A 24,071-nucleotide genomic window follows, 5' to 3' on the forward strand; every position below is an offset into this window, starting at 1 on the left:
AAGATTCTCTATCTCTCTCTCTCTCTCTCTCTCTCTCTCTGTCTCTCTCTCTCTCTCTCTCTCTCTCTCTCTCTCTCTCTCTCTCTCTCTCTCTCTCTCTCTCTCTCTCTCTCTCTCCCAGGTGGTCCATCACTCCGATCATGTACCCCGCCTCCTTCTGGTTCCAGGTCCCCAGCACGGCCTACGTGTTCCTCATCGTCATCAACCTGTTCATCGGCATCACAGCCACCGTCGCCACCTTCCTGCTGCAGCTGTTTGAGCACGACAAAGTGAGGGCCTCTGGCTAGCTGGCGCGGCTGTGGTCATGTGACCGGGCACGATGGACCTCTCACAGCATTGTCCTTGTGTCTCTGCCAGGACCTGAAGCGAGTGAACAGCTACCTGAAGACCTGTTTCCTCATCTTCCCCAACTACAACCTGGGCCACGGACTGATGGAGATGGCCTATAATGAATACATCAATGAGTACTATGCTAAAATAGGTTGGTTTATGGAGACATTTATCTTTACGGTCATTTGGGTTATGCTGCCCCAATAGTGTTGAAGAGAAAAAAGAGATAGGCTAACTCCTTTATTCCTCCCATAGGTCAGTTTGACAAAATGAAGTCTCCATTCGAGTGGGACATTGTGACGAGGAGTCTGGTTGCGATGACAATCGAGGGGTTCGTTGGCTTTCTCATCACCATCCTCTGCCAGTACAACTTCCTCAGGAAACCTCAGTGAGTGTGTGTGTGTGTATTCTATGTTCTAAGGCCCCCAGATCTGTTTGCCCAGGATTTCATCCAGCTCGATCATAATGTGTGTGTGTGTGTGTGTGCGCAGGAGAGTCCCAGTGAGCTGTCAGCCCATTGAGGACGATGACGTCGACGTGGCCTGCGAGAGACGGAGAGTGCTCCGAGGAGACGCGGACGACGACATGCTGAAGATCGACAACCTCACCAAGGTCAGACCCCCCCCCCCCCCCACACACACACACACACACACGCCACACCCTGCGGTGAAGCCCCCCTTCATGTCTTTCCTCCTCGCCTGCCTCAGGTGTACAAGTCCAGGAAGATGGGGCGGATCCTGGCGGTGGACCGGCTGTGTCTGGGCGTGCGCCCTGGGGAGTGCTTCGGGCTGCTGGGGGTGAACGGAGCAGGGAAGACCACCACCTTTAAGATGCTCACTGGGGACGAGAGCACCACGGGGGGCGAGGCCTTCATAGGAGGGAACAGGTACGGGGACGTCGCCCATTTTAAGCACAATTCGAACGCTAAAAAATACGTTAGCGTCCTATGCTATGGATGTGCCAAAGCTAACATGCAATGTAAATATCCTACGGTCGCGATAACGATTCGTAACGCACAATGCTAATTGCTAACCCCAAATGGCCAAAGCCATGCTAGCGAGAACGCTTCATGGAGTGCTTTGACGTAGCGAGGCTCCGTCTGTGCCTGCAGTGTTCTGAAGGAGTTGCTGCGCGTGCAGCAGAGCATCGGGTACTGTCCCCAGTTCGACGCTCTGTTCGAGGACCTGACGGCCAGAGAACACCTGGAGCTTTACACGCGCCTCCGAGGCATTCCCTGGAAGGACGAGGAGAGGGTGAGAGGCTGTTTACACACACACACCCACCTAATTGACTCAAATGATCTTCTGATCTCCTGTTCTCTGGCAGGTGGTTCAGTGGGCTTTGGAGAAACTGGAGCTGTCCAAGTACGCAGACAAGCCTGCAGGGACCTACAGCGGGGGGAACAAGCGCAAGCTGTCCACCGCTATCGCCCTCATCGGATACCCCTCCCTCATCTTCCTGGTCAGAGCCCTGGGGCGACAGTGCCCTTCTGGGGTTAAACACACCGATTACACCAGTGGCGGTCCTAGCACATTTGGCGCCCCGGGCAAGGTTTTCCCCTGCACCCCCCCACCCCAACCCAGTAAACGGCACGACAATGCCGTTACAATGCAATAAAATTGTGAAAGCACACAAACGCAATACCTTTTTTATGCCAGCAGAGGGCAAACACAAAAATGCCGGGAAATTGCCCGGTTCGCCCCTGCCTAGAACCGCCCCTGATAATGATTACACACAGTGTTGTGGATCCTGTGTATATACGCTGACTGTGGTTCTGCCATGTGCAATTCAGGACGAGCCCACCACCGGGATGGACCCCAAGGCCCGCAGGTTCCTCTGGAACTTAATCCTTGACATCATCAAGACGGGACGCTCGGTGGTGCTGACGTCACACAGGTGAGACACAGCCCTCGCCTCGAGACCTGGAACGCTGTAATGAAAAGCTGTTCCAATGAGACGCTAAAGTGTGTGGAACTTGAACCCAGAGTGCATATATGCTATATGTGTATGGCTGTACTTTGACTGGAGTCATTCCAGTGGGGATTTCCTTGTCTGTCTCTGCAGCATGGAGGAGTGTGAGGCCCTGTGTACCCGCCTGGGGATCATGGTCAACGGCAGGTTTAAGTGTCTGGGCAGCATTCAGCACCTGAAGAACAGGTGAGCGGGTGAAGCTTGCCACGCCCGCCTGGCTTGGTCACTCCCTCCTCCTTACCTTCCTGCTAACCATCCCTTCTTATATGGGGGGATTGCACACAGATGTTCTTGCGCTACAACACCACGTGTTATTCATAATATATAGTTCCTGATCTGCGTTCGATGTGTCTGTGTGTCCGGTGGTGTGTGTGTGTGTGTGTGTCTGTCCCCAGGTTTGGTGACGGGTATATGATCACCGTGCGGACCAAGACAAGCTCCAGTGTGAAGGAAGTCGGGAGATTCTTCAACAGGAACTTCCCGGAGGCTGTCCTGAAGGTAGCCAGCTCCTCTCTCTCCCGCTCCCCGTCACTTCACACTGCTATGGCACCACTCAATGCAGAATCGTGAACTGAAATCTGTAGGATTGGATCACACATACTGTAAGATGATGACATGTTACACCACTCCCTCCCACAGGAGCGGCACCACACCAAGGTACAGTACCAGCTGAAGTCCGAGCGCATCTCCCTGGCTCAGGTGTTCAGTAAGATGGAGCAGGTGGTGGAGGTGCTGGGCATAGAGGACTACTCTGTCAGCCAGACCACTCTGGACAACGTAAGTCATTTACTTGAGTCTGGGCTTGTTCAAAATGCGACGCATGGCAAATAAATTCTCCAGTCTGACGTGTCAACCTTGAGGTTTTAGTGGAAGCCAATTCCCAGTGTTGATGACGGTAAGCAGTCCAGCATCACTTTGGGAACTCCTCTCTCCCAGGTGTTCGTGAACTTTGCCAAGAAGCAGAGCGACAATCTGGAGCAGCAGGAGAGCTCCCCCCCTGGTGGTGGCCAGTCCCCACTACAGCGCATGCTCAGCCTGCTGAGGCCCCGTCCGGCCAACACAGAACTGAGCGCCCTGGTCAGCGAGGAGCCCGAGGAGCTGGAGAGCGACGATGACGAGGGCCTCATCAGCTTCGAGGAGGAGAGGGTGAGGTGGGGGGGGGAGAGAGGGGTATAGGAGAGGGGAGGAGAGATGAAGGGGCGGGGGAGAGAGAGGGGGATAGGAAAGGGGAGGAGAGATGAAGGGGTGGGGGAGAGAGAGGGGGATAGGAGAGATGAAGGGGCGGGGGAGAGGAGAGGACGGCGTGACCTCACGTTTGTGTGTCTCCGTTGCAGGTGCAGCTGTCGTTCAACACCGACACTCTCTGTTGAACGGTGGGCTCTCAGAGGGAACCTGGCTGGACAGAGAGAGCCAGTGAGCGGGAAAATAAATGACCTTAATCGGTGGGGACCTCTGTTTAAGGTCAGGGAGTGAATGCACTTGTTTTTACTGTGAAGAAGGCCTGTGGGAATTAATAAACGGAATCGTTCCTAAAGCTGGGAGAGACTGAGCCATCTGAACCGGAGGTAGACTTTGTGTGGAACAGAGAAGATAATGAGTTATGTGTTTCATTGCCAGCAAGCCAGCCATGGTCTTGTAAGTTGAGATGGCAAAGGGGACGGGTAGTGTCTGTATCATAGGGATAATGCACTGCTACAGTGAGATCTTTTGCATTGGAATGTGTTCCTGGGAGTGTTTCTGGATTTGTATTTGAGAATGTAATGATGGGAACACTGGGAAACCCATTTCAGAGACTGGAGCTTGATTTGGTTTTCGTGTTGTTAGTGTGCTGAGATACTACAGATGATGTCATAACGTAACATATCAACCCGTCTGAAATGACATCATTGGGTTTATTCTTTCATCCGATGTTTGGCGCTGTGAGTCAGTCTCGTTATTGGTCAAACGTTTTCCCTGCCAAAGTACCGGTGTTCCTAATAAGCCAGAGAAACAGCCCTCCCCCCTCCCCAACGCTCTACCAAACTGGACTACCTTGGGATCATGCTGGAACGATTCAAGTCAAAGTGTGTCGTATCAAACGTATACAATATATATTTTTCTGTGGCAAGGATTTATTTTAGATATTGACAAGCCTATCCGACTGACGTCTGTGATTTGCTTCGCAATAAATGATGGTTTATAGCTAATTGGGCCTTGAAAAGTGCCAAGTTTTTAACTTGAGTCTTTGTGAAATTGGCCTTTTCTTCTAAATCACTTTGCTGAGTCACAGAAGAAAGATGCACTAGGTTTTGACTCATTTTAGAGAATGTATATGGAATGATTGTCCTGATGGTGCCTCCCTAACATTAAGCCTACTTCTTTTGACACTGTACATTTTTGTCTCTCTTAAGCACTTTCTATTGAATGCTTTCTATTGTGCTTTTACAAATCATAATGATTTTAATTCTGCCAAGAAGATCCTACATGGGACACAATATAATAACATACTTTATGGTGAAGATAATTAACAAGATAACAGACAAAAAAAAAGACTTTCTCTCTATCATTTTAGTACTTAAGGTCACTTAACGAGATGTATAATGATCATACAGCACTGCACTACCATCACTGTGAGACTAAAGGGAACTCTCAGATCATTCATCGTTTTAACTTGAGATGCGCCATTTTTATCGTTAGCGAGATGTTTGGCAGGAAGACAAACGAAGTTATGAAGAACACCCTTAACCTTATTTGTAGAGAGGGACGTTTAGGTGTTTTGATGAATATGTACCGTGTTGGCATGTGATATGAACTCTGGTATTCTCATTAAGTGTTTGTTTTGTGATTAAAAAAAATAGTTATGCCCTTTTTTCTTTCTGTTCCAGTTATTTCAGAGACTAATTCCAGTGTAATTTGAATCATATTATGGTAATCATATGTGTCCTGTTTTGATTTACTGTATTTTACTACTTGATGGGGTTGTTATCATTTTATTATTAGATAAAGGAAATTGAATGTTGTTGTTTATTTTGAACCAAATGCTTGGAGCGAAGCCTAGGGCGACAAAGGTTTTACCACTTACTCAGATATAAAATGTTTTAGTACTTTATTCTAAATCTGACAAGCATTTAGAGCAACGTTACACTAACTGTTTTACTCAGACTAAACGATGACTGTGACACTCGACTCTTAACAGAGTTCTGTGAGTCTCAACCTTAACCCTTGTGTTATCTTCGGGTCGTTCTGACCCATCAGTCATTGTGACCCACCGTCGTATTGCGACAACTTTACCGCATACAAAAACAAAGTGAAGCATTTTCTTTTAACCGTTGGGCTGTCTCAGACCCCCCACATTGCGAAGGTTAAAAGAAAATTATTTTTATTTGGTTTTGTATTGGGTAAAATTGGGTAAACACAACGATGGTTCGTTATGAACCTTTGGGTCATGTGACCCGAAGGCAGCACGAGGGTTAAAGGAAAAACAATGGGACAAGTCCCATTCTGGACTGTTTTGATTCCAGGGCTACAACCGTCTCCCTGTATTAAGCCACGCTAGACAGGAGTAACATAAAGGATGCTAGTCACAGAGCAGATTCACTTTTCCACTAAACAATAAAATAAACAAAGAATGACACCAGCAAATATTGATTTTAGGTGCGAAACATAATACAAAAAAAAATCCTCAACAAACCTAGTACTTATTTTGCTTTGCTTTAAAGCAAAGTGCTTTCGAATATATCTGGTGTATGTGTGTGCATATGAATAATATATATATTTATACTTTATGAATGTCTGTTATCATTCTCTCTGCTGTAAAGCATCTGTTCCATATTTTTTTTAATTTGACTTAATATTTGGACTTGTATCTGAATAAACTATTGTTTCTGATCTGTGTGTGACATGTAGTTAATTTACTTGCTCACCGACACACTAAATTAGGCTGTCACAGACTGCACTTGACATATCATGCTCTTTATTGGTTTCTTTCATATTTCCATTTTAAAATCCACATTCATAATAGTTAAATATTAAAATTGACAGTTAAAAATGTATTTTGTTGCAGTTGTATGTATTTGTAGTGATCAAGAGACTGATCATGAGTCCCTCAAAGCAGCTTATTTCATGAGGTGGACACAGTGAGATGGATTATATAAATAGACTGTTTGAACTAAGTTAAAACAACATTCGTATTGCATGTAGAAGCATAGTTGTATGGATAGGTATTGCAACAAACGGATCTGTTGGTCTTTAAAAAGCGGTCAGCATCACTGGTCATCATCATCATCAAACGCGACCCCTGTGGCAGGACGCTTTCTGTAGATCAGATGAGAAAAAAATGAAGCAAACCATGAAAAATTCTAAACACATCTGGTCTCTCAGGAAATATCCTGAACAATGCTGTGTAATGACAGTGACTGCATGGTGCAGGTGAGCAGAGCAGTACCTCCGCGATCCTGGATTGATGAGAGATTCTCCCGGAAGGCGCTTCTTCTTAGTCACAGACGGACCACTCTGTTGGTGCCTCCGTGGTTCAAACTCTACAACAACCGTCTTCCCCATTAGACGACATTAGCTTTGTTCTACTTACATTCACCAAAGCAAAGTAAACACATGTAACAAGAGAATATCTGTTTTAATGACGTCACCTGTGTTGCGTTTGTGGGTACTCTTCAAAGGACTGACTGAGGGTGAACCTGTTAGATCCAGACAAAAAAAAAACGAATCGATCAGAAAACATGACCATACACCATCATATTTTTTGTAATTAAAAAGGTAAGGTGTGCGCACACCCTAACATAAAACATGTTAGCCAGAAGACCAGCAATCTCGTTTAGGATCAGATGAGTCAATCGATACAGACTCTTACCACTGCTGTTTAACTGGGTCAGACTGTCACCCATTCTAAACAGAAGCTTCCTCAGTTCTTCTTTGGCATCTGGCTCTCCCAGTCTGGTCAGATCTACACTCAGGTCTCCAGGACTGGAGCCCACATGGAGGACTGCACAGGTGTCCTGCACAGACACACACACACTTCCTGTCGCACACGCAGATCTGGAAGGACATGAGAGATGTGAGAAGTTTCTCACCCAATTCATGTTTATGCTATCAAATGTCTACTATACAAGTGAGCTGTGTCTTGCCTACAAGAGAAGTTAACTCTTTCTGGCCAACATGCAAACTAGGAGGGGATGGACTTGGTAGGAAGGTTGAGAGAGCCAGTACCTGATTTTTAAAATGTAATCCTCAGTAGATTTTAAGACACATTTCTGTCTCTGAGGGGAAAACACACGTAATTGTTTCTACAGTAAGTAGAAATACAGATTCGTATTATACACATGAGATGGTGTGGCAATTCATTATGTCTGGGGAAACTTACAAGTGTGGTCAGTGTCTCTTCTGTAAAATCAGTGCTCCAAACTTCTGATGCATTTGTTAAACTGGAACATAAATTTGATATTTTATCAACAAACGTCAAGTGCATATTGTGCACATTTGTGTTGTCCCACATTTCGGATATAGGCCAATACAAACTGGCCCATTAGCTAGCAAGTTAGCTTAGTCGTTAGTGTTGTCAGTGGCCAGGCATTCAATGCCAATACAATGTTAGTCTATCAATTTCTCTTGTAATATAGATGGCACTAGCAACTTACCCAATATTTAATACACCAGACTTTTTGCAGGTATAGCACAATAATTTAGATTTGTCATTTTTGTCCAGCACCGTACAGTACAACGCGTGACTTCCATCCATAATGTCAGAGAATCTGATGTTTCAGAGAACTTCCTTGTTTTTTTCCTGACGTACGAAAATGCTAGTTCAGAAGGTGTATGTACTAGCATATACTGCCCCCTTCTGGTTGAATTATTATTGGTGGACCGCTTTGTGCAGTGCGCCGTTAAATCCAAGATCTTCCTATAGGATATTGATTTTACTTATTGACTGTTGTCAATACACGTTAGCTCTATATTCATGAGAATGTGTTGTTGCAGAGCATAAAGATAAGCTAACCGTCTATCAGAAATACAGAACAAACCTTCAGTGAGTTGATTTAGTAGTAGGCTATGCCTTATACTTATCACAAAGTAATATTAAATACAACTTTTTGAACTGAATAGAACCATGATATTATGTATATATTAATTTAACGTTATATAGGCTAAAACTAGCTTTTTGTATATGCACAGCGTGTTCCCATCACTATTTACACAGGGTTATAAATATGAATACACTAATGATTTGGTTTGCCCAGATTTACGTGTCACGACAAAAAAGTGAAAACTGTTACCTGCATCTCTGATTGGCTCAGAGAGACGATCCGGGTACTGGGCTGGAACCAGCTCATTAGCCTAAAGGTACCAATATGGCGGAGGTAAGAGGGAAAACAGAGGAGTAGCATCAGCTTTTATATCGATAGTTATAAAATTTGTGTTTGTTACTTTTCATTTCAATGTAATCGATTGCATAGATTATATTTTTTGCTTGTTATATATGCCGCTATGTGACATAGGCAATGCTTGTATGCCTCTAAAATATGTTTGAATGTGTAGACGTATCCTTCACGACAAGGCCCCTGCGCTTTCGCTCTCAGTTGCTTTGCTGCTAGTAAATTGATCCGCCAGAAATTTAGTAGAGCTTGTAGGGGAAGATGGCTTATTTAATAGCGGTGACATCATTCCTAAAATGACTGATTACTTCAGAATTGTTTTCCGTAAAATGTATTTTTCTCGACTGTCGCTTCAGTTTACGTGTAAACGATAAAATTCTGGAATTTTCAACATAGGATTGGGATGATAAGAATTGCCTGTTTCTGTTTCTTGCTGTTTTCAGATCGCTGACAGTACATAAATGTTTGGTCATGCAAAGCCTTGCAAATGCATTAAGTGTGTGTGCAACACTGTTATTCCATGTCATGCAGTGGGCTATTTTATCATATCTAGTAGGCGCGTTTCTTTTTTAGTTTCAGAGAGCAAGATAACTCGGAGCTATTTATTTATTTATTTATGTAATTCTTGTGGATGAAAATATTGCATGGATGTCACAGCGTACGTTTCACTATTTTACCAGTTTTAGAATCGTAAACAATATATTCATTGTGTTGTTATTGTACTCTAAAGTCATATTTAATGTGCTTGAATTCTTTTCCCATGGCCAGGCTTCCTTAGGGAGTTCGAGTCCGGGTAAGACTTTTCAAATATGTCATTATGTCATCATTTAATATCGCCACTCATCCTAAGCAAATATCCATCCCTTGTTAAATTCCCTTTTTTCTCCTCCCTCTTCAGTGGGCTCTTTGTCGTCGGAAGACCATGACTTTGACCCCACAGCAGAGATGTTAGTTCAAGAGTATGACGACGAGAGGACATTAGAGGAGGAAGAGTCATTGGAGGGCGAGAGGAACTTCACCTCGGAGATAGCAGATCTTGAGAAGGTGGGCCAGGAGTGATGAATGAAGCTTCGTTAGTTTATACGAGTTTATTGAGTGTCCGATAATGCGATGAGTGAGCTGCTAGCGGCTAATGGCGACCTGGCTCCATTCTAACAGGAGGGGAACATGCCATTGGAGGAGTTATTGGCCATCTACCGCTACGAGGCCTCCGTCAACGCTGCGGCCAGCTCCAGTATGGACAGTTCCTCCGGGGAGCTGACGGATGAACTCCCGGACATGACGCTGGACAAGGTAAGCAAGCAGACGGGCCTCAAATCTGGTTAGAAAGTCGTATTTGTGGTCATGTTTTTGATGGGTATAGATGCACACAGGTACGCTGTCCATTTTGTAAATCTCTGTATGAAGTCTGTATATGAATCTCTGCAGTCCTTTTAAAATTTGAGTTGTGTATAATCAGTGAATACTCTTAAACTAGACTGGCTGTTGGTAGTGGGACTGATAAGAGGCTGCGATCTCCTTCCACAGGAGGAGATAGCTAAAGACTTGCTGTCCGGGGCGTACGAGGAGGAGACCCAGTCCTCGGCTGATGACCTCACGCCCTCCGTCACCTCCCACGAGGCCACCGACTTCTTCCCAAGAACGCTCAGATGTAAGGCCGTGTTAACGGGAGCCATTTCGCACGGGGGTCTTCTGAGATGGGGTCCCGTTGGTCAGGAAATTTGGCTTTTCGAAAGCGGCGTATTGATTCCGAAACAGAAGTACCTTGTCTGCGTTTTTCTTTCGATTCAGACAGTCATACCCGTGCCTATCTCGTGTTATCATGATAAGAAATGGATCCCGTCGGAAATCCAAGCATGTAACGGTGTTTGCCTGTGCTCTCCTGTTGCATTGTCAGCAAACACTATCTACGACGGGGACAAGGAGTATGAATGTGAGGAGGATGCTCCAAACCCTGAGGACTCCAGAAAGGTAAGACTTCTAAAATGTGAGGGCTCAGGGACTCTGTTCTCAGTAGTTGAGGTTTATGTATTATACGGGTCGCCATGTACCCCTGTAGCATAGCATATATCTACGGTTGAATCTCTTTTTATAATTATATGCATAGCAAGTGTTATTTGTCCGAGATTGCGTTCAATTGTGTGTCCTGTGGGTTGAAATGCATCTTTCTGTCACTCGCAGGAAATCATGGTGGGGTCACAGCACCAAGCAGAGGTCCCCACTTGCCTCTGTCACTATGGCGACGGGGAGAAGGGTAAGTCATGGGTTCCTTGCATATGTTATCATCAGATCTTGTTATACTTCACGCGACCGTGAACTCGGGCTATGTGTTTGAAAGTATTCAGTACAGAGAAAGGCAACACATAAGAACTGAGTTGATGTTCTTTTGCCGTATAGTGTACGAGGACGACGACCAGTTGTTATGGTGCCCTGACTTGTTGTCAGAGAACAAGGTGAGGGACTTCCTGTGTGAGGCGTCGTCACGGACGACGGGCGAAAAGACGGGCAGTGAGAAGCTTGGGACGCATGTAAGAGACAACGAACAGGTCAGTGTTCGATGGATGGATACAAATGGTGACCGCCCTCATGGTGCCATTTTACCATGTCATCAAGTTTTACTTTGTCAGTGTCTGATTCTATCCCCTCTCTCTCTCTCTCTCTCTCTCTCTCTCTCTCTCTCTCTCTCTCTCTCTCTCTCTCTCTCTCTCTCTCTCTCTCTCTCTCTCTCTCTCTCTCGTAGGCTTTGTCTGACCTTATGACATGCAACTACAATACCCAGCAAGCCCTGGAAAGGTATTGCAGTAACGTGAAATCATCTAAAGGTGAGCAAGCTTTATGAACAGTGTAAATAATTGCTGAAAACTCAAGACACTGAGGAGTGTTTAACCCTCGTGCTGCCTTCGGGTCACATGACCCAAAGGTTCATAACGAACCATCGTTGTGTTTACCCAATTTTACCCAATACAAAACCAAATAAAAATAATTTTCTTTTAACCTTCGCAATGTGGGGGGTCTGAGACAGCCCAACGGTTAAAAGAAAATGCTTCACTTTGTTTTTGTATGCGGTAAAGTTGTCGCAATACGACGGTGGGTCACAATGACTGATGGGTCAGAACGACCCGAAGATAACACAAGGGTTAAACCAGTTGTTATTTGTATTACAGAAGATTCGCCTCCGTGGTCAGAAGATGAGTGCCGAAACTTTGAAGATGCACTACTGATATACGAGAAAAACTTTCACCTTATACAGAAACACAAGGTAGGAGTTGTTTAACCTAGGAACGCTCGCACACACAACACTCACACAACACAATATTATATATTACATAACCACCAATTTTGTGTGACATTTCTACCTTTGTTGTCTTTTGGCTCTTCCAGGTTACGACACGTACAGTAGCAGAATGCGTGGCCTTTTACTACATGTGGAAGAAGTCCGAACGCTTTGACTTCTTTGTGCAGCAGAATCGGTTCGGGAAGAAGAAATACAGCAGCTATCCCGGCGTGACGTGAGTGTCTGATTTTAGAGCAGAACCCTGGTCGTCGTGCCCCCCTGCCCTGCTTGTTCTGTTTGCTTGTTGTTATCGGGCTTCTGATGAACTTGAAAACGACCAATTCATTTGAATCAGGTGTATTGGAGCAGGCAAACTAAACTAAAACGTTCCGGGTCGGAGGGAGGGGGGGGGAGGGGGGGGGGGGGGGGTCCCTGAGGACCAGGGTTGAGAAAGACTGCTTTAGAGTGTAGGGAGTATGTTTTGTCAGGTGTCCGGGGTAGGATTCTGTCTGCCTATTATCACGTAACTTCCCGGAGAAGCGCACAAGCCGCACCATTTGTGAACTGTACTGTTTCGGTATTTTAACCTGTGTGTGTGTGTGCGCGTGTGTCAGGGACCTGATGGACAGGCTGGTGGACGAGGCAGAGGGTCTGGCCGTGGACAGCTCGTCCTCCGTGTGTTCCGGGGGTGGAGGAGGAGGAGGAGGGAGGATGGAGCCCACCTCGGAGCAGCAGCTCAGCCTGCTCAACTCCATCACCGCCAGTGACCTCACAGGTCAGCAGGGGGGGCAGCGGCCACTCCTCGTGGAGCAGGGACACTTGGCATAACAATGACATGTCGCTTATAGGAGTTGCTCTATCGTTATAGTCTTTAATAGAGTGTATGATATCCTTGTAGTGTATATATATTTTTTCCAGCATTTCATCCTTTATTGGTACATTGGACACACTTCCGAGGCCTCCACACCTCCTTTCTGCTCAGTCGATGTTGGTCAGGCTCTTCTTCCGCATGTACTGACAGGCCTCCCCCCCCCCCTTCTCTGTGTTTCTCCTCAGCTCTGAGTAACACCGTGGCCACGGTGTGCAGCCCCGCGGAGGTGGGCTGCCTCGACTCCTACAGCTTCCCCCCTCTGGACAGCCTCCACCGGGGCCCGCTGAGCCACGACGAGCCCCTGGGCTTCCCTTCCAACGGCGGAGACCCCGACTGCCTCAACATGCTGGACGCCGGCTTCTACCACTCGGACCTGGGGCAGCTGGGAGGGGTGTGCGGGGGCAAGGACTGCGAGCGCCCCTCCAAGAGACTCAAGATGGCGCTGCCCGACTCCTTCATCAGCGACGTGTCGGTGGCGAACCTGGGGGTGGACTTCGAAGGGCGCCGGACGACGGGGCACCACCGCATCACCGGGGCCAAGATGGCGGTGTCGGTCACAGACTTTGGGAGCTTGGCCGGAAGCGGCGAGCCCAACGGGTTTATGGGAGTGCACTCGCGGCATCGCACACAGCACAGCACGGCGATGCAATCAGAGTGACCTCCGTCGCGGCCCCAACATCCCCCTTGTGTACATAAGACTCACTCACTGGAGATTTTCAATTTCTTTGATTATATTATATATGAATATACTTTTTGGTTTTGTTCTTCCCAAGATTGTGTAATATGACATCAGTGATGTCTTTATGGTATAGAACTAAAGATCTTGATTTCTCAAGAGTTTATATAGCCATTTTTTTCTGCAGCCTGAAGGTGTGTGTGTGTACAGTCGGAGCCCAGAGGCTGCTATCGGAGAGCTTTAGCTCCTCCTCCCCGTCCCCCACTCATCCTCACAGAGCGTCTTCACAAATGACCTCATCCTGCCACTCAGTACAGCTGCCAAATACAGGTCCATTGTCCTTTTGTAGCTTATTAGTTTGCTTGGTTTTTTGTGTGTGTTTTTCTTTTCCCTTTTTTATTTAAAGTGGTACTTTCCTATCAGTGTTTACAGGTACTCGCTGTACAGATGCCAGGGCTGGTCATATGTGGATGTCTGTCTGAGGGATGTGGGAAAATGCAACGATACTTGCTTGCATGGAGACTTGGTCTTTGTCGACGAGGAGCACTTGAGTTGCTATGATGTCCTGTGTTTGTCGTCTTTCTTGTCCTTGTTTTTTTTGTTGTTCTTTGGAGGGGAGGGTCCTGTGGAACTTTGTTTTGTACTTAAGTCTGCGTGTTTACTTTTAAACTGTCCAAAGTGGCCAAATCGGATGTGAATGTTCTCAGATAAGTGATTCCATACTCATCATTTCCTCCTGGGACTGTCCTTAGTGGTGAGGCTTTTAATGATACCTGCTTTGGCCAAGCTAAACACGTCACACTTGGCACCAGTCCTGTCGAGCGGCATTACTGAGCTCCAACCTAACTCTAACACCAGTGAGGATTAAACCGCTATCAAGGCAATATGTAACAGAGACTGTAGTATCTCTGGAGTATCAGTCTTATTGATTGGAGATCGTTATAGTTCAGACAAAGTAATGTACATAGTTTCTCCTCTATTCTTTGGCTATTGTCTTTTCATTTTATTTTTGTAGATGCCAAGAAAATAATGTATTTGGCCCAATTAAGGACTTTTATGCAACTTTTGAGCAGGTAGCATGTTTAAAATTGAGTGTAATTGTTGCTCATTCTTTAAAGCTCTTCCTGCATTTCAAAATTGAAGCTCTGTTTTGAAACTACTTAAAGGCCTACATAAGCTTATGAACAGTATTATTTCCTAATGCCACTTTTATTGTCTTGTTGTGTGACTTCTACAATGACAGTGGAGAGAGGCTGCTTTGTGTTGTGCGGGCCAGAGTTTCATGTCCAGTCAGGGTCTGATAGCAGAAATGTCACTTTTTCTCTTGACTGAATTTAGTTATTGTGAATTATTGCGTGTTTCAGAGGGTCATTGTCAGTTTGATGGATGCAGTAGTAGAAATAGAAGTTTACTTAATTTATCTATGCATTGTGATTTTGATCTTTATTTTTCTCAGGAGAATCCATCTCCAAATGTCAGTCACATTAATCCATATATTTGCCTAAAAACAGACCATCCATTTTATTATTCAGTGTAAGTATAGACGGGTTTCCTGCTTTTAGGTAATGTTTAGGGTTAACAAGCTGGTGTCTGGGTCATTCTCCTAGACGGCTTGTGTTTTGACCTTTTGACATTACATTTACGGTGTAAATAATGAGCAACTAGCCTTGGGAACGTCTATAAACTGACCTCTTCTATATGTCAATCTGTGATGATACAAAGACTTCTGTTTGATTCCTTGTAAAAAGGCAATAATGTGTAGATATGTACAGACATTACATGTCATTGCGTTTAACTGATGGCCTTTCGGTATTCGCATTTTTATCGGGAACATCCCATTTCCGACTCCGAGGGACAGCTACATCATGGGACAGCTACATCATGCATGCAAGCTTGGCCTGCTCTCTGAAGTGTACCACTAATGGCTTTACCTAAGACGGACAATGTATTATTCAGTGTTGCATTTTTTGCGTTTTGAAATCTGCAATCAGTGTCTAAAAGAGTTCCATATTGTAACACTTCACTTTCTCTTTCCCCATCATGTTGTCATCTGTTTGTGTTGACAGTAAGAGGTGGCAGCAGTAGGCAGTATACATTGAGTGATAACGACTCCCCTTCATACACTGTGCAGATGCAGTAGGTCCTCCAGACTATAGCTTTAGCATTGCAGCTTGGTATTTATTTCATCTGTGGTTTGTACAAAGACTCAGAAACTGTCTGAATGTAAAGGCCGTTGACTCGTAGAGGAATATGTAGATTTATTTTCCACCCTGTCCTAAAATCTCATAATGTGATATTTTATTGAATTTTCTGGAATGAGACTTGTGTGTAAAAAAACAGCACTAAACTTAATTTCCTTTTACATTTTGTATTGTGTTTTGAAGTTTAAAAAGAAGAAAGAATTATAACAGTTGTGGTTTTAAGAAAAAATCAAGTCGTTTTGAAGAAAAGAATAGACCTTTGTGAATACATACAAAACATATAAATGTATATCCAGAAATATAGACAATCAAAAGGAGATCTTTATTGTTTATAAGATTTGTACATAAACACTTGAGTTGTTTTTCTTTTGTTTTGTTAAGCATTATTTTGTATTTTTGTTGTACTTTAATACATGTACAGATCCAGAAATAAAGCTCTGGAAAAATTAGTGCTTTGTTATTCATCACATAGGTTTTCTAACAAAGTAATTGTCTGTTTTCTCCCTTCCAGCTGCAGACGGCTTCTCATTTTAATGGCCACATTGTGACAATATAGGTTTTTAAGAAAGTGGTTAAAACGGGCAGCTATGGCTTAGAAAACTGCAATTCACAGCCTATACTGCTTGGGACACGTTATATCTTATTCTAACGGCTTACAATAAACAAGCCATTTGATTGGTTACAGCTCAGTTTTTTTTTTATTGGACGATCTTGAAAGGAAGGCGTGGTTAAACAAGTGTTTACGTAAGTGACCGTCGTCCGCTCTTCAACTGCACTTTGGCAGCTTCGGAAAATACTTCCGAAACGATTATTGTTATTTAATTTCACAATTTGGATATCGTTGCACCTGACATTAAACAGTCTACAATGATTGGGTGACAGACAACAAACGACAACCAGAATGGCAGGCGCTAAGGCTTGTCGAAAAATACGAGGCTCCCAAATAAGACCTTTGCTTGAATCAAAGCATGTCTTCCTATTTGATTGCGACGGTGTTCTGTGGCATGGAGAGAAGGCAATTACCGGTGCTCCAACGGTGATCAATTCATTGACCAGGCACGGTAAAAACGTGTTTTTCGTCACCAACAATTGCACTAAGCCACGTGAGATGTACTTGAACAAATTCTTACGACTCGGCTTTACCGATGTGAAGCAGGATCATATCTTCAGCTCGTCGTATTGCTCGGCGCTTTACCTAAAAAATGTCGCGAACAATCAAGGAAAAGTGTTTGTCATAGGTGGAGAGGGTGTCCTCAAAGAGTTGAGGGAAGCTGACATTCCGTTCATTGGTGACGAAGCTGACGCCCCAGACGCCAACATATATAATTGCGCTCTAACTCCAGATGTAAAAGCAGTCCTTGTGGGCCATGACGATAACTTCACATTCTTAAAATTGGCCAAAGCATCTTGCTATTTGCGGAATCCAGACTGTCTGTTTCTTACAACTGACAGTGATCCTTGGCACCCACTTCGAGATGGGAGGATACTACCTGGTATGGTGCTGACGTTCACGGTCTTGCTTCACACACTCACTCACTCGCTGTTGAACAGTTACTGTACAATATTTAAATATTTTGACTTGGGAGATAAGTGTTGCATATGCTGCATCATAAGGCCTGCCTATTAAGCATTCCAAATCATCACATCCAGAGTGTAGCCAACTACTGTTTGACTTATCTCTTCTAGGTTCAGGTTGCCTCACAGCTGCCCTGGAGACAGCTACAGGCCGGAAGGCCACAGTGATTGGCAAACCCAGCCGCTTCATGTTCGAGTGCATCTCCAGCCAGTTCCGGGGCGTGGAGCCAGCACAGTGCCTGATGGTGGGAGACCGCCTGGAGACAGACATGCTATTTGGGGCTAACTGTGGCCTGGACACCATGCTTACACTGACGGGTATCTCTCAGATAGAGGACGCTCAGGAGTACAAGATAAGTGATCCCTCCACCAATCAGAGCTTTGTGCCTGACTATGTGGTGGATACCATCGCTGACTTCTTGCCTGCTTTTGAGAACCAAGACTAACTTCACTTGCTCATAAAACGTCATGACTTCATCTCAGTTCATCTCAGTTCAGCAGTAGACATAAATTAGGTTGCCTTGCAACTGTACCCAACTCTATGTCTATGTTTGTGGTTGGAGTGTTCGAAATCGGTCGATTTGTTAGACAGCTTTCCTATGTACTACTTGTAAACCCTCTCTAACAGGTTGTTTAATATGAATCATTTTCTAGTGCATACATTATTATTATTCCTTAGGTCATCCAACACAATTTGGCAGTATTGTGTAATCCTGTGTTATCTGTTGTGACATGTTTTTAAGAGCGTGTGAAATACCTCAAGTGAACATGTACCTGATGTGAGACAATGTTGTTTACTATGTCATATTCATGTTGACTAGGGACCCCCTGTCCTGCATGTTTCCCTGTTCCAACACACCTGATTCAAATGAATGGTCGTTACCAGGCTTCTGCATTACGAGATAACGACCCATTCATTTGAATCAGGTGTGTTGGAGCAGGGAAACGTCTAAACATGCAGGACAGGAGGTCCCTGAGGACCAGGGTTGAGAACCACTGTTGTAGGATACAACATCTGACCCAAAGCCCATATTGTATACATAATTTATATTATAAATATTCAATATAACGTATATCGTCTCTGCCTACATCTTAACCCCACTACACAAAAATACTGAAAGACTTTACCTGTCGGTATAATAGTATTTTTTTAATAATTCATAACCAGCACATCACACAAACTCAATCCACCACTTCGACTCTATGTCCGACTTGATTTGAATCCAAGAGACTAGCAGTCCGGGTAAGCACCGTGCTCAAAAAGCCAGAGTTCTCCAATGATTGTGTCGAGGGTCCTCAGTTTGTACAGTCAGTGATTTAACACTCTTGTCCTAGTATCTGGATTTGATGTCACCAAAGGTCAAGCAGGAAAAAAATACAACACAGCAAAAAAAGCAGCTTAGGTTGTGGACAAAGACTGTAGATCTGTGATGGGTGAACACCATGCCAAAATGTTTCCCAAAAACACTTGTGCTTAGAAGTGGCAGAAGATTTTGAGTAGTGTATCGAGAGGTTGCCGATCAAATAAATAACGGTTGCCATGATGTTTTTTTCCAGCATGTAATGAAATTAAGATCTCCTTTGCAAATCAAGTTATAGTCAAGCATCTCTTCATTAACATATTTTAAAAATAAAACTTTCTATGTACATTTTCAACATGAATTATATAATATCTTTATTCTGCAGAACGTATGGTGAGCTGTGGCAACAGATCCTCTTGTGTTGAGGAACAAACTTAGGCAAAAATAGACACTGGCTTCCACCGATAAGGACTTTGGTTGTGCTCAGTCACCGAGGATCACTCTGGTCCACCACGCTGTGAAAAAATTTAAAGAAATAAAAGAAAGCGAAACAGACTTGGTGAAATAAACACCAGTGAAGTTAGGGAAATGATAGTTACATAATTCCTTTCATGTTCTGCCATCAGTGCTTGTTCTCTATTGAAGCAGGTCAGCCTGAAGTTGGTGGGGACTCACCTGGATGTAGTTCATCTCCTCCAGAGTAAGCGGCCTCCTGCGGTACCTCTGGGGGAGTTCCTGGACTGTGGCTAGGCTGTCTGGGAAGCCGGGGAGTCGGGCGATGGGTCCAGGAGGTCTTGGTATAGGTGGTGTTGCTGCTGTGACTGGGGGACTGGGAGAGCTCTGTGGAGGGCTAGCTACTAGCGTCTTCAGTGCTTCTGACACTGAATGGTAAGAGGATCATTTTATACATTTGACACCTGAGCTCCAAATCGCTGCATATTTCCTGTGATTGAACTGCATTGGGCAGGTGAAGCAATGGGGCCAATCTAAAGAGTACATGTCTAATCACAGGAGGAGAGGAGCAGATAGGGATGGGGCTACTGTGCTTAAATTAATGGGAGTGAGCACATACACACAGTATACAAGGAGACAAGATTAATATGCAGCATGCTCACCATTTGGTTTGGGGATTCCATTTCTGTTGGGGAATTTGATAAGTGGTGCATGGGGTCGCACAGTCTACGAATTAAGGAAATAAGGTTTACATTGACAGACCAGCTCACAACTTTGAAAGACAGAATGTCTTAACTCCGAAGAAACCCGTTTACAAAACTATTTATGGCCAGTTCAATGGCTAACCCCATGGCCATACATCATGTCTGACAGGTCTTTAACAGCAGTAGTAGCCTAGCCTAAACTTGCTTCAAACAGGTAATATGTTTCAAACAACAGCGAAAACAATTACTCATGTTATGGGTTCTTTGTTAAGATCTTAAAGGTTGTACCAGGTTGATCTAATACATCTGATACAGCTAATAAGAGCTGGCATATATGTAGCGAATTAGGCGTTGGTTTTCCATGCATCAACAAGGGCATAAGCAAGGGTACTTAGCCTGTCAAATTCCCACTGAAATAAAGCCGCAAAAAGCTCAATCGACTTGTGTCTGTAAAAAAATTAAGCAGCACAAACTACCACACGTTTTCAACTACTCACTTGAGTGCCAAGTGTGGATGCAGTACGGTAAATGGACCAGTTCGACAAGCGTACCTGTACAACACGTCCTACGGCTGCCATTTTGCTACTGACTTTGCCCCCCATGACGACCTCACCGGTCTTCTTCCGGGTGACAGGAAATTTCCTACAGTCACCAGAAGAGGGAGACAATACATCTGTAAATTAATGGCAATGCATAGGATGAAAGCTATACGGCTCAGGGAGGGCATCCCAGTGCAATGATGGTGATGCGATGTGAGCTGTCGAGCGGCCCATACCAAATTCTAAACTAGAAACTGAGGAGAATGTAAAAGTAAAATGTGTGTTTTACATACGTACACCGTACACGTAAATAACCTACCCATATCGCGTCATTAACGTCCTAAAAGTCTCGCAAATTAGCTGTATTTCAAATCTTACTTTCGTAAATAATGACAGTCCGCTAATGGTTATATTATTTCGAGAACAACAGTGTGTCGTAATGTCTAACTCAGGCAATGTTGTCAAACCATTTTGTTTGTCACCATCAAGATTATTTCCAGGAATAGTTAGTAGCCGATGACAAAACACATCTAACCAAATGCGTAGACAAAATGCGTCAACCCCTCAGTCGAGCTACTCCTGAATCGCTGAAATAGCATCGGTTAACAATGGAAATACGTTAATATATATGTTACTACAAATGTCAATGACAAATGCAGGTAGCAAAGGCAAATAACCTACCTATCTTTTATTTTCTTGCTCCAATGATGAACACTGGGGAGGGGGGGTGTTAAGCCGCTGGTCACGTGGTAAGTGCTCACTTCCGGGCGGCACATTCAGTTTGCACTACTGGCCAATACCGATGTCTCATTTTTAGCAACATATCATTTGACCAATGACGATGTCACATTCTCAACCAGTACTCCGTCTCGTCCTATCGGAGCTCCCCAAACTGGTAAAATACGTTGTTTAGCATCTAGCCTTCGAAGCTACGAATACAGGTGGGTTACTGGCTTTACAAACACGTTGAAGTTTTTTGTTAATTGATAGTCATTAAATCCCATTCATTAAGTAAATAATGTAAAACCTTTAATAAGGTAAAAGCATACGGCAGCAACTTACTGCTACGGGCTAGCTAGCATTACCACTGTCTATGTACTCAACCCTTTTCACTAAGTGTTATTGTCTGACCAGCTAGTTGATATACAGTAGAGGTGTTAGCTTCAAAGTTGTTACTGTAAAAAGATAACGCTTTTGTATAGTAGGTTGACAAACGTGTTATATTCCACAGCAGTAGAGTGGGATCATGGAGCTCTCTGGTCAACTGGATGAGGTTGAGTTTGTGACACAGGATGGCAGGCAGGCTGACGTCCCCCGAAGAGAGATGAACAACTCAACAACGGATATCATAAGGTTTTCTTCCCAGGCTTCTAAATAGAAACAATAAGTAATGCATTATTAATGTCAGGTCAGTATTCTTCAGATGGAGATAACCTGGTATGATTCATTATTCTTATTCACATGTGTTTCTCTCCACATCAGGATCAAAGAACAGATGTCCAATCAGGGTTTTGAGATGTTGGTGAAGCTCCAAGCAGGTGACATGAACGAAAAAGAAGATATTTGATTCCACATTGTGTATGACACATTTTTGTTCAAACCATGCATCATATTCAACAGGAAAATGCAAGAAACCCTCTGAAGATGAGAGAGATCTGTGAGTGTGTAGTTTACATTAAAGTTATGTATTTTCTGACTTTAGTCTGGAATATCATTATAACTTTATAATCCACAGGCCTGATTATGTCAATGAGTTAGAGGAAGAAAAGACCAAGCACTTTAACAAGACACTGGCATTACACAGGTAATGTAACTCTCCTAATCACATCGTGAGCCAATGTAGAATCACCTAATCAGTGTATCAGAAGAAATTATGTAATGTACCTTCCTGCACATTTAATTGATAGTTAATACATATGTGGTTGTTCCTGACTAGGATGCAGTTATGGCATGTTATCTCTGAGAAGCTGAAACAGACGGACCCAGAGGCAGAGTAAGTCTGTAACTTCAAACAGTCTCACTGACCATCTTAATCAGAGTTCACTGTCCTTCAGCTAGCCCCAACGGAACTATCTTTCATGAGTATAAATATGTATTGTTTTGCACTGCTAAACAGTAAGTCTGTTGAATAGTTTCAGTGTTGTATATAATGATTGTAAATTCATTGAATTTTACAATGTGTGTTCTTTAGAGCAATGAGAGTGTTGACAAGTCGTAGCATGGACCTGTGCTCGAATATCACAGCATTGCAACAGGTGAGTACTAAAAGGAAATCTTGCCTGCTTCTTGCTCTGTTTCACAGTTGGCACATTTCAACCTGAATGGGATCGGTGACATTTCTTGTTTTGCAAACAGGAATCATGCGAACTCCAGGATCAAATCACAGATCTACAGAAACAGAGGCTTGGTACGTCGCAGAAGCATTATTCCACCATATCAGTATTGGAATATCGTGTGAAGGCTTTATGTACACTCTGTCGGGTGTAGACAAACTGTGCCAGTGAATCTGATATCCTCATCGACTCTGTAGAATTGAAGCGTCTGAGTCACGAGCAGATGAAGGAGATGGATGAGCTCAAGAGAAAGAAGGAGCACCCGGAGATGGAGAAGTATAGAAGCGTCCTAGAGAAAGGCCAGTCACACCTGGACAAGTACCATAAGATGGCCACCATCACTCAGAATGTCCTCAGGGTAAGCTGGGCCTTTTAGATGAGATCTTTTCAAATGTACAATGCACACATTTGGTCGTGTCAGGCAATGAGTGTACATTTGGACGTATTCCATGCTGTTAATGTGTTTTTGTATTCACCAGGGTGTCATCTTGGCCAGTAAAGTGAACTGGAGAGACGACCCCAAATTGAGAGACATCGCCATGACACTGGAAGATGTCCCTTTATCTGATGAGTGAGCTGTTTGGGAAACCAGAACAACAATGTTTATATGTGTACATAACAGTTATCTTCTCTCTGCTATGTTGTAGGTAATCAAACTATTTGAAGTAATTTAGACAAATATATTTTGTGTCCAGTATTTTTTATTAATGTAACTACGATTTTAGGTCAATTGTAGTTTGTTTAATGTGCAGTTCACTCTGTATAAAGACTTCTCCTGAAGGAACATTTGTTAATTTTTTTGAACACCAGCAGTTAGTCAGTGTGTTTGGTGTCAGATATAGTTTTATTGTTTTGAATATACTTTTTAAATTGTATTCAATAAATACATGTAAATGAAACAAATGTCATGGCCAAAGTAGCATCGACCTCTAATTTCCTAATAATTGTTCCACTGTCGTGTGTTTTTTTTACTGCTCTAACAAAGTTATACTTTAAAAAGGGATGATCTCCAAATGTGGATGGCTGTATTGCATAACAATATCATCAAATTCTCCATGCTGGTTTTATACCAGTACATCAAGAAAGGTATGGAAAACCCCAGAATAGACGAATCTTGAGAGAAATCAAATTGAAGCAACCGACACACTCTCAGTCCAGAGCCTTCTCTTTCTAGAAGTTGCCAGGTCTTTCTGTGTGTTCTCTCAGCTGTCAGAACCCCACCCCCCTCACCCTTCCCCCGTTTCCCCCTGGCTGCATAGACATTTGCTATCAAGTCCTCAGCTGTCATCATACCTATGCCTTAAATAGACGTCATCTGGGCCAGACCATGCTACTGGGGGGACCCCTTTACCGTGCATTAGATTGAAATACTTTTATTATTGTCCTAATAAGTAACTGCTGTCTTTATCCTATTTTACACAGGGTATTCAAAGGTAGAAAGTAATGCAATTGACCAAGTGCAGGCTATTGGCGTATCA

The 24,071-nt window shown here is 43.9% G+C and overlaps 6 protein-coding genes across 10 annotated transcripts in view; 4 read left to right on the forward strand and 2 right to left on the reverse strand.

Moving 5' to 3' along the window:
• Positions 1-6,168, forward strand: part of abca2 (ATP-binding cassette, sub-family A (ABC1), member 2) — a 37,634-nt gene extending 31,466 nt beyond the window's left edge. Inside the window, 13 exon segments of the mRNA XM_062454079.1 lie at positions 122-269; positions 358-481; positions 586-718; positions 822-942; positions 1,038-1,216; positions 1,442-1,583; positions 1,657-1,791; positions 2,123-2,226; positions 2,395-2,487; positions 2,697-2,799; positions 2,941-3,078; positions 3,238-3,447; positions 3,636-6,168. Coding sequence (XP_062310063.1) covers positions 122-269; positions 358-481; positions 586-718; positions 822-942; positions 1,038-1,216; positions 1,442-1,583; positions 1,657-1,791; positions 2,123-2,226; positions 2,395-2,487; positions 2,697-2,799; positions 2,941-3,078; positions 3,238-3,447; positions 3,636-3,671 — 1,666 coding nt within the window. The 3' untranslated portion in view covers positions 3,672-6,168.
• Positions 6,169-6,226: 58 nt separating this feature from the next.
• Positions 6,227-8,078, reverse strand: paxx (PAXX non-homologous end joining factor). Its single transcript, XM_062454877.1, has 7 exons — positions 7,932-8,078; positions 7,658-7,718; positions 7,504-7,553; positions 7,148-7,332; positions 6,927-6,974; positions 6,725-6,818; positions 6,227-6,594 (listed from the first exon to the last, which is right to left on the reverse strand). Exons 1-7 carry the CDS (start codon positions 8,030-8,032, stop codon positions 6,546-6,548), a joined length of 588 nt encoding a protein of 195 aa, XP_062310861.1. The 5' UTR covers positions 8,033-8,078; the 3' UTR covers positions 6,227-6,545.
• A 468-nt stretch (positions 8,079-8,546) lies between these two features.
• Positions 8,547-16,137, forward strand: mier3b (mesoderm induction early response 1, family member 3 b). Of its 2 annotated transcripts, none has more exons than XM_062454875.1 (13): positions 8,547-8,651; positions 9,435-9,459; positions 9,565-9,710; positions 9,825-9,959; positions 10,194-10,317; positions 10,564-10,637; positions 10,848-10,920; positions 11,064-11,212; positions 11,407-11,488; positions 11,831-11,925; positions 12,048-12,175; positions 12,555-12,715; positions 12,997-16,137. In XM_062454875.1, the coding sequence occupies exons 1-13, from the start codon at positions 8,643-8,645 to the stop codon at positions 13,467-13,469; spliced, it is 1,674 nt and encodes a 557-aa protein (XP_062310859.1). In that variant the 5' UTR covers positions 8,547-8,642; the 3' UTR covers positions 13,470-16,137. The 2 variants fall into 2 exon arrangements, with proteins under 2 accessions (XP_062310859.1, XP_062310858.1); XM_062454874.1 differs by lacking the exon at positions 8,547-8,651 and adding an exon at positions 8,664-9,324.
• A 295-nt stretch (positions 16,138-16,432) lies between these two features.
• Positions 16,433-18,997, forward strand: LOC134014931 (chronophin-like). The gene is made up of 2 exons (XM_062454119.1): positions 16,433-17,181; positions 17,375-18,997. Exons 1-2 carry the CDS (start codon positions 16,590-16,592, stop codon positions 17,707-17,709), a joined length of 927 nt encoding a protein of 308 aa, XP_062310103.1. The 5' UTR covers positions 16,433-16,589; the 3' UTR covers positions 17,710-18,997.
• kgd4 (alpha-ketoglutarate dehydrogenase subunit 4) lies at positions 18,393-21,085 on the reverse strand. Of its 3 annotated transcripts, none has more exons than XM_062454122.1 (5): positions 20,942-21,085; positions 20,219-20,363; positions 19,680-19,743; positions 19,240-19,445; positions 18,393-19,079 (listed from the first exon to the last, which is right to left on the reverse strand). In XM_062454122.1, the coding sequence occupies exons 1-5, from the start codon at positions 21,034-21,036 to the stop codon at positions 19,062-19,064; spliced, it is 528 nt and encodes a 175-aa protein (XP_062310106.1). In that variant the 5' UTR covers positions 21,037-21,085; the 3' UTR covers positions 18,393-19,061. The 3 variants fall into 3 exon arrangements, with proteins under 3 accessions (XP_062310106.1, XP_062310107.1, XP_062310109.1); XM_062454123.1 differs by having other exon boundaries at positions 20,273-20,363; positions 20,942-21,074; XM_062454125.1 differs by lacking the exon at positions 20,942-21,085 and having other exon boundaries at positions 20,219-20,373.
• cenph (centromere protein H) lies at positions 21,064-23,448 on the forward strand. 2 transcript variants are annotated; one of them, XM_062454120.1, is made up of 10 exons: positions 21,064-21,201; positions 21,492-21,613; positions 21,743-21,798; positions 21,881-21,917; positions 21,996-22,064; positions 22,197-22,253; positions 22,452-22,515; positions 22,616-22,667; positions 22,791-22,951; positions 23,073-23,447. In XM_062454120.1, the coding sequence occupies exons 2-10, from the start codon at positions 21,507-21,509 to the stop codon at positions 23,166-23,168; spliced, it is 699 nt and encodes a 232-aa protein (XP_062310104.1). In that variant the 5' UTR covers positions 21,064-21,201; positions 21,492-21,506; the 3' UTR covers positions 23,169-23,447. The 2 variants fall into 2 exon arrangements, with proteins under 2 accessions (XP_062310104.1, XP_062310105.1); XM_062454121.1 differs by lacking the exon at positions 21,064-21,201 and adding an exon at positions 21,225-21,297 and having other exon boundaries at positions 23,073-23,448.
• Positions 23,449-24,071: the final 623 nt, after the last annotated feature.

The sequence above is a fragment of the Osmerus eperlanus genome, chromosome 28, assembly GCF_963692335.1.
Source record: "Osmerus eperlanus chromosome 28, fOsmEpe2.1, whole genome shotgun sequence".
Lineage (NCBI taxonomy): Eukaryota > Metazoa > Chordata > Actinopteri > Osmeriformes > Osmeridae > Osmerus > Osmerus eperlanus.